Source organism: Aplysia californica, unplaced genomic scaffold, assembly GCF_000002075.1.
Source record: "Aplysia californica isolate F4 #8 unplaced genomic scaffold, AplCal3.0 scaffold00060, whole genome shotgun sequence".
NCBI lineage: Eukaryota > Metazoa > Mollusca > Gastropoda > Aplysiida > Aplysiidae > Aplysia > Aplysia californica.
In genome coordinates this window covers 1,877,891-1,887,573 of record NW_004797330.1, presented here as the reverse complement: position 1 = coordinate 1,887,573, position 9,683 = coordinate 1,877,891, and the positions used below count along the sequence as shown (strand labels likewise).

The window sequence follows — 9,683 nt, the reverse complement described above, 5'->3', positions numbered from 1 at the left end:
TATCAACACAAGAGATCACACACAGTTATCAGCACAAAGTTATCAACACAAGAGATCACACACAGTTATCAGCACAAAGTTATCAACCACTTCACAGAAGAGATCGCACACAGTTATCAACACAAGAGATCACACACAGTTATCAGCACAAAGTTATCAACCACTTCACAGAAGAGATCGCACACAGTTATCAACACAAGAGATCACACACAGTTATTAGCACAAAGTTATCAACCACTTCACAGAATAGATCGCACACAGTTATCAACAAAAGAGATCGCACACAGTTATCAACACAAGAGATCGCACACAGTTATCAACACAAGAAATCGCACAGTTATCAACACAAGAGATCGCACACAGTTATCAACCACTTCACAAAAGATACCACACAAAGTTATCAACACAATAGGAGAGTATGTGTTGTTTTATTATCGAATCCATACTACGTGGGGAACTCTGCGCCACCACTTTCCAAAGAGGAAATTTACTCCTTAATCTGATCCGTACGTTTTGCATAGCAGTCTGTCAAAATGATTTTTTGAGAAATACTGAAAGTTTCAAAGAGATCTTCGTACTAGAAGTATTTTAAAATGTGAAGAATACAACCCCGGGGGGGGGAGGTGGTACAAAATGACCCCGCCATGGCGTACCGATAGGGTTAACTGATGACAGCCTGGGGACAAAGATTTCTACTCCTCATAAAAGTCCCACATTACATCACTCACCAAAGAACGTCAGCCACCACCCTTGGAAGTCACAGAAGGGACCATCTTCAATGGAAGAACTCTGTGTGAAAGAAAAGCAGTAAAATTTCGCAAAAATCAGATCAGATGAGCTATATATGTGAGTGTATGCGCATGTGTGTGTAGTTAATAATAATAATAAATGACATTTATATTGTGCTCAACCCCGATTAAAGTACACACGCTCTGATCGCTTAGTTGTCTGTGAGTGTGAGTGTGACTGTGCACAGCAGCCTGAGTAGTAGGCAAATGTGTGGGAGTGAGTACATCTTCAATAATAGCACTTTTTTTTTTTACAGTTAAGTTTTTAGTAATACTGAGCAGCCCATTGATTGAGTGACACAAAGTTGAGAGCAAAATTTACAATTCATTTAAAGACATAAATTATGGAATGCCATCTTGATAGTTAGTTTTTCTTATTCCTAGTACTGTTATGTTCGTATTGTGATGTGCATATCGTCATCAATTGTGCTGTGTAAGTACGAATGCTTTATGTGGGAGCATTATTCTATAGAGCACAGGTATGCAGATTCATTCACTTGTATTTTAAATCAAAGATAAAAACAGCCTAGAGCTGTATTGTACAGAAGTGGGCACTATAAAAACCATCTGCATTCATTCAATGCAGAAACAGTGAAGACACAACCATTCCAAGATGGATTCTTATAGCTGTAACTCAGAGCTTTGATTTCATTTCTATTTCTATTGGAGGAGCTCTGGCAGGTGTCAACAACACAGGCCTAGTTGTGTTTACATCGGCTCTGCCTTTCTTTTTAGGTGCACATGACCTCTGTCACACCGCTGTCATTGTGAAAGACCACGGAAAATTTCTCCTTGCAAGGCCAATAAAGATTAATAAAGATTGTCATCATTGTCATTATTTTAAAAAAGCGAAAAACTTTTCCTATCTGTAACGAGACCCTTTTCCTTGACTGTACCAGACAAGATCAAATCCTACGCTTCTCAATCACAAATTCAGGCCAATTTCTTTTTTTATTAACAGTCTTACCAGGGACACAAAACAGGGGTAAAGGAAAACAAAGCAAAATAAAAAACAACCAACAAACAAAAAACAAAACAAAAACAGCAGTGGAACATAGGGCAAGGTAATAAATGAGAGACAGAAAAGTTTGAGGAACTCGGAGCACTAACAGTCAAATATTTCACACAGGTAAACGGGGAGACTTTTTGAAGGGGGGGGGTGGTTTAGGGTAAAGAACGGAAGGGGGGGAGGGGACCAGAAGTAATGGAGGAAAGTGACAAAGATTAATTTCAGTAAGAGTTTCACGGCACTTGCAACACAATAAGGTCATATAAGTGCCGAAGAACAGATGTGTTACAAGAACTCTAGAACTCTCAGAGCTTCACAAGGTAACCTGTCCTTATAATAACCAATTCTCAAAGAGGTTTACTTTCCATGAACCATCTTATTACATTGCCAACGACATTCTTGAAATGTGCTGAAACATGCACATATTCCAGAAGAACATAATTTCTCAGACACTTGAAATTGTGCAAAAAGCACTGGTATGTAAGCAACGTTTTGACATCCCATGACTTTTTCTTCCCAAAGATAAAAAAAATCCACTAAAAAATAACCAAAATTATCACACAAAAAAACCACATTCTTAAAGAAATAAATGTAATCTGTGTAATTCCTTCAAAACTCAAACTTTGCAATGTCCTGCCTGTGTGTATTTAAAAAAATAACACCCTAAAAAAACATAAAAATCATCAAAAAGAGGGAAAAATCTAAGAATCATCTCCCAATATTCCATTCCATGCCCACATTCTTTTTCATAAAGGAAAGGTTACAATCCTTTTTCATTGAAATAGCAGCATACTTTTCAAAACCAAAAAAACAGTCTCGACCGATGCACCAAGATGATGGGCACTGGCAAAGTAACTCCACCCCCTCCTCTCTAAACCCCTCACACACACTTTTCTGCATTCAATAAATTCAAGCTATTCAAAGTAGACCTGCAGCGAAAGACCTCTCCAGTTGACCTATTGGCTTCGTTTCCATTATTATTTACAAATCAGGTCTTCAAAGTTTATAAACCCCCCGCGGCGGTGCCACTGACTGAACTGTCTTTCGGCCATTCCCAAAGGGGGACATTTCTCGTTCTAATGCACAGTAGAATTGTAAATGGGCTGATCCAACAATGTTATGCTCATAACTGTGCTTGAACTACAGGGAACTGTTGCTTTTTCTTTCCAAATCCTTACAATTGTTATTTTTTCTCTACTTCTTTTGTATGTTTGTCACACTCTTGTGACTCGTTATTTCCGGGGTGCGTTGATAGGCGAAGCAGACTTTGTGCTGTTGAAGCTAGAGAGGTGAGCAGAGTAAGTCTGATTCCCTGTAAGGACTTCTCTGTTGACATCCAACCCTTGGCGCTCACATGACTTTATGCATTTGCGAGCGCTGTAAAACCTCTACTAAAACTAAATAAACAAAGTTCATACATTTTCTTCAGCATTGGGAAGTCTGTGAGGAGCAACGCTAGAAAACAGAGAATACCTACTCGTATTTTCCCACACAAAAGCAGAATTTCGCACTTGGACCCTTAACACTTTGCCATCATATTTTGGGGGAAATCCAAAGAAACTGGGTGGTAAACATCGCCAATCGGCGAGATGAGGCGGCAAAGTGTTAAAAACATAATAAACATGTTTTTATGTACTGACTGACAGCTATGGGTACATACGTAAAATTTTGTGTGGTAAAAATCACAAATGGTAAATACGTTTACAATCTTTTTCTGGATGGCATGGGAAGGGGGGGGGGGGGGGGAGGGGGTGGTGGTGGCAAAAATGGACTAGAAAAAGCGGCACACAATTGGGTCATTGCCTTGCTTTGCATTGGGAATGACAAAAAAAATTGCAAACAACTTCTTGAAATTCAATAACGTTACCCGTACATTTTCAGAGTTTTCCTGGAAAGTCATAAACAGAGACGGCAATTACATTGTAAAATCAGATCAGAGTTGCTGTTGTCTGACCTAAAGAAACACCATCACATTACACTTTATTTAATACTACAACATCAAGCAAAGTGTGATTTAAAACAAATCATGGTGCACATCTGAATATTACTCCACGATGATTTTTTTCCTTCCATCATAAAATTAACCCTATCCGTACGCCCCGGCGTCATTTTGTACCCCCGTGGTTGTATTCTTCATATTTTAGAATACTTCTAGTGCGAAGATCTCTTTGAAACTTTCAGTATTTCTCAAAAAATCATTTTGACAGACTGCTACTGCTATGCAAAGCGTATGGATCGGATTAATGAGCAAATTTCCTCTTTGAAAAGTGGTGGCACAGGGTTCCCTACATCGTACGGATACGAATGAAAACACGACGTACGGATAGGGTTAAGTATTATGAGAAACTTCCCAAATGAACTCAGGAACTTTGGGTGGACGATCGTAGCAGAAAGTGGCACTTGCCTGACTGCTCTCTGAGTGGACGGTCCCAGCGCCAAATCAAATTGCTGAGTGCGTGAAGTACATTACTGTGACTGCAATCTCTTGTGAATCCACATGGAATTATTTTGACCGAAAGTGTTACAAAAATATATATAAGCTACTTCCTCTCTCACTTTGGCAAAATTTCAGCAATTTTATTAACATTTTTTTGTGCATACCCTTTTACATATTTCACAAGATCTGGCAAAAAATTCCGTCAAAACGCAGAAAATAATTCCGCGGTTAAAGAGAAAATAGTAAATAGAATGGGACCAACAGACATTCCCTGATTGGTGCATAATCTTAAAGTTTTTGGGTACGACGAATAAAACCTTTCCACTATCACTAGGAAGTGACAAAAAGAAAGAGAGAACTTACCATGAGGTACGCGATACTGTCCATCAAGGCTCCAATGCTGAGGTACAGAATCAGTCGCTGCGGAAAACAAAAAAAGAAATGGTTATTGTGAAATTTCTAAATCAATGTGTATGTAAAACACTCAATGTATTCTTGACAATATTTTGCTTATACAAAAAAAAAAAGAGAGAAAGGGGGGGGGGGGGGGGGGTGTGAATTGTGACAGAATTCTCAGCACTAAAATATAAAAACTAAAAGACAAAAGTAAATAACAGTTCCCTGTTTTTTTTGCTAATTCATTACGCTACTATTTGAGGGGCTGAGATGCAAAATCCGCAACATCCATTATAGCACTTTTGAGAAAATCAGCTTTTTTAAAACATAAGTAAATAGAAGAATATTTTGTGGCCTTTATGAAGTATGTGTTGGGTTTTGGCTGAAAACACTTAGTGCATCTGATAGCCTGTAACAATGTGCATTTATTTTTATGCAAAAAATCTTGATTTTTTTCAAAAATGTCGCTTAGTGAGTTTTCCATCTCACCCTCTCATTTGTTCACTCCTCAATGTTCTTTCTAAATCAGGAAAGGCTTTGGACTGTGGCAGTGACGGGTGAGAAAGTTCAACATGGGTGGGAGGTTGCCTTTTCCTTTTTAACTATTTTGAGCCATTCTTGAAAACAAAAAAACCTCCCAAAAACAACAGCAATGTCACGAGCTAAGAGAAATTCAGCCCAGAAGCACTTCATAAGATGGGTGAGACAAGAAACAAGAGAAGAATAAATTGTTATATATATAGCAAGTATGACTGAGGCGTTGGTGGTCTAGTGGTTAGGCCACCGGACTCATAATCGTGAGGTTGCGGGTTCGGGGGTTCGAGCCGCGGGCCCGACATTGTGTGCTTGGGAAAGGCACTTTACACGAATTTTCCTCTCTTCACCCAGGTGGGAATGGGTACCCGGCCATAGACAGCGAAAGATCTTGTCAGTATGTCAGTGATTTAGCGCCTATAAATGGCTGCTAGCACTGTATGCTTCCCAGGAAGTTGTAGTTGTTTCAGAATGCTCTCAGGTCTGCTGGGGTTATAGTATAGATTGTGAAGCGCATAGAGTTTGCTGTTGAGCGGGGATTTGTGCTATATAAAAGCTATCTATTATTATTATTATTATTATTATTACTATTATTATTATTAAAACAGATTGAACTTTTGCTTACCTGGGCAAACACAACATATCTCCTGAACAACCAGATGATAAATATCATGAAGACACTGTGGAGACAAAATCAAAGCACAGCTGTTATATGTGGATACAGTGGCAAAAGCAAGGACAGCTATCTCAAACTTAGCATAAAAACCCCCCCTCAGAATCTACTTAGTTGTTCTTGATTCTTAATCAAAGAAAAAATAACTACACTGTTTTTTAGTTTCAGTAGAGGTTTTACGGCGCTCGCAACTGTATAAGGTCATATGAGTGCCAGAAGATTAGAGGTGTTTCAAGAGAGTAACAAACATAAAAAAGAAGAACGGGAGATAAGGACGATAGATGTTTGATAGGAGAAAGAAGAAACAAACTACACCAGAGCATCCGCCAACCACCCACTAACTGCAATGAATCTGATTGCTTCTTTCATTGGTTATTTAACATTTTCTTTTCAATTTTTTCTCCTCAATGCATACAAAAGCAAATTGTACAGTATAGACACATTTGCATTTTAAAAATATTTTAAAACAAAATATGACTAACAATTCATGATTAATTAAAATACTTCATTAAACACAACTAAAAACAAAAATCATCATATTTTGTCTCTGGAATATGCATGGCATTCCTGCCCACAACAACTCTCAGCAGAAAAGACCACATAATGTCTGCACAACTTAAGTTTGGCTAATAATTGTTTTGGTTTGTTGACAAAGTAGAGCGAAGCTATCTGATGCATTATACAATCCTGTCCCCCCGGGTTTTATGCACCCCGCATAATTTAGCAAAATTTGATTATTTTTTTCATAATTCTTGATTATTTTCCTTTATCATTCTTTGTTAAAATTAACAGAATCGCAAAATTTCATATTTTTGGGCTCAGTTTGCATAATTTCAGATTTTATCTTGCATAAAACGATAGGGACAGACAATCAGAAATTCTGAACAGGTTATCTTTAGTTTTAAATTTTTTCCTGAAGTATTTTGCTGTCTATAGCACTCACCAACCGATGAGGGAGAATGCTCCCGAGGCCTGTCGCACTGCAATAATGACATCCTGAAAAGTTACGAAAAGAATGGCAAATATATAAAATCATAAACTTAACTGTGTATGCACTTGCTTCAATTAATGAAATGAACAGACCAGGAAAACAATATTTATATTAAAACAAATGATTAATATTAAAAGCCCCTTTTCGAGCCTTTCGCCATACCATGAAAGCAATATAAAGCAATACCATGTCTGAAAGTATGGAAAATATACAGTTGGTTGAAATACCATAACGTTGAGGGTATTTAAAAACATTTTATCAAATTAATTCCCACCAATCTGAAAATGATTAATGTGTTCCGTGCACTCATGACCTTATGCAGTTGCGAGCGCTGTACAAAAACACTTACCAAAAAAATCAATAAACAAACAAAAAAAGACAGTTTAGTTTTAGTAGAGGTTTTGTGGCGCTCGAAACTGCATATAAGGTCATATATGAGTGTCGAAATATTAGAGGTGTTACAAGAGCGTAACAAACATAAAAAAGAAGAAGGGGAGCTAGATGTTTGATAGAAGAAGAAGCAAACCACACCATGGCACCCGCCAACCACCCACAACCCCCCCCCCCCCCAGACAAACACCATTTGATCTACAATACTCAGAATACTCACACAGTGATCTGGGTTGTCCGGAAAACTTGTACAGGATGAGTTAGGCATCCTGGGAGTGCGTTAATCTGTACTATTGCCGTGATAAGCTTCTGAACCTTCAAACTGTCACAGTCTTAGTCAACAACCCTGTAAGAAGACAAAGTAAGGCAACTGAACATAACACAAGTCACGTCATTCTTCTTTTTTTTTATAGTAGAGGTTTAAGGGCCATGAAGTGTTCTACAGCCAAAAATATGGCTCTTCCTTTGGGTGCGGGAGTAAAAATTGAATCATGAAAATTTTACCTTTACATCTATGGAGATACCATTATAGGTCAGACGTTTAATTGTTTAACCTAATTAAAAATTTCTTACAACTATTCTAAAAAGCAAAAACAACTTTAAATTTTAGTTCCCGCGGGGCACAGACTGCTTTGCCATCTTGAGAGTAATAAATTATAGAATGATGGAAGATTAGAAATAATAACAATATTTTAAAAATTCAAATTCATGATGTAATACCCAGTGCCCATTGGCACTTGAATCGGTTCAGTTTGGTAGGCGGGGCTAGCAAGATTGAGGGTGCAAAGCGACTATCGTAGCACAAACCGATCAAGCAACTTAATTGCAGCCTCAAGAACATTTAATTTGTATACGCCACAAGTCCAGCAATAGGTTTGTATAGAGAACTGATCCCCCAATGGGGACTGGGCATTATAAACTTGAACTGAAAAGCAGATTATAAAAATGAATGTTTTTGAAGTGTTGCAGGAGGAGAATTTCTGAGCATGAGATGGGGTCCGGCAGAGCAATGCAGCGGGGTACCAATCTGTCCCCGTGGTTTTATGCACCCCGCATAATTTAGCAAAATTTGATCATTTTTTGCATAATTTCTGATTATTTTCCTTTCTCATTCTTTGTCAAAATTAACAGAATCGAACAATTTCACATTTTTGGGCTCAGTATGCATAATTTTAGAATTTTTCTTGCTATAAAACGACGGGGACAGACCAATAGAATAAAAAACGTCCTATATCATTAAAGCCCAAATCCAACTCATATAACCATACCGTAATTATGTAATAATAGGACTAGAGGAGTATTATAAAAGTCAACAAACCAAATGTATTATAATGGCAAAGAAACCAATCTAAAAGTCAACAGGCTGTGCAAAGTCAGGCAGATGAAATGAACTGATGAGATGAGACTCAACGATCTTCCCAATTCACGGTACCATAAATTCCTCTGAAGAAATAGAATGAGGAAAATCCCAGCGGTTTCTTCACCTCTTCGAACTCATTGTTATTGCGAAACCTTTGAAGCAGCCTACCAACGGACTAAATTGGCTGACAGATCTAAAAGAAAAACAGATTTTTATCACAACATTGCAACATAGCCCAGGTCTGGGGCTCAGAGAGGAGGGGCTGAGATAACCAGTGACGGTGACTCTCCTTTGAGCAGCCCACGAAAAATTGTCCCGGCGATAAAAAACACAATTTTTAAGTGTGTACAGATAAAACACAATTCATAATAAAAACTACACGAGCCAGATATGTCTTATAAACTGATGGCACTGCAGTATTCTAATTTACTCGTTAAGGACTGTGAACCGGCTAATACAAAGGGAGAAAAAGATGCCCCTCCTGCATTGCTCAACACCGCAGAACGGGCTGGCTTTGCTTTTGTTTTTATTTTTTTCAGTCCTTGCCCGCTCAGTTTGACAACACACCCCGCTCTCAGACTCAGACTACAGATCTAGACTAAATCTAGATAGCGCACAACTTTGTGCCAAAACCTACATTATGGTGTAAGGTTTTTCAAGGAAAGGGGAGGGTGATACTTGGAGACACTTCCTTTTTATAGATTTGGATAGTCCGTCTTGGGGCCTAGTTTTGGAGTTGATGACTTGTTGATAATTGCGCTGCTTGCCATGATGTTGTAATCTGCTTGCTTGCAGTTCAAGAAGTTACTCGCAGTTTAAAAAGATAACGAGGGCCAACAACCCAAAAAATAAAATTCGCAATAGTCTGGTACAGGCTTAATGCCCCTTTTAATATACGATTATAAAATCATTACAATTTTACTATAGTGATAATTTTCGAAATTGGAACCAATTAGGGCCATCCTGATTTTAGTCCAGCATCAGACAATAAGAACTGAGATGGTTAGCACTAGGCAACACTAACAGGTCAACGAATCTGCATGTCAGTGAAGACAGTGGGAAAGGCGTATAGGCCCTCACACCGCCTCCACCCCCCGCCCGCCTT

At 38.3% G+C, this 9,683-nt stretch overlaps 1 protein-coding gene across 1 annotated transcript in view; it reads right to left on the bottom strand.

Moving 5' to 3' along the window:
• Positions 1–9,666, bottom strand: part of LOC101857173 (cyclic AMP receptor-like protein A) — a gene marked incomplete in the record, with an annotated part of 43,199 nt that extends 33,533 nt beyond the window's left edge. Inside the window, 6 exon segments of the mRNA XM_035968454.1 lie at positions 729–789; positions 4,598–4,654; positions 5,790–5,844; positions 6,781–6,833; positions 7,439–7,564; positions 8,651–9,666. Coding sequence (XP_035824347.1) covers positions 729–789; positions 4,598–4,654; positions 5,790–5,844; positions 6,781–6,833; positions 7,439–7,486 — 274 coding nt within the window.
• Between the last annotated feature and the right edge of the window lie 17 nt (positions 9,667–9,683).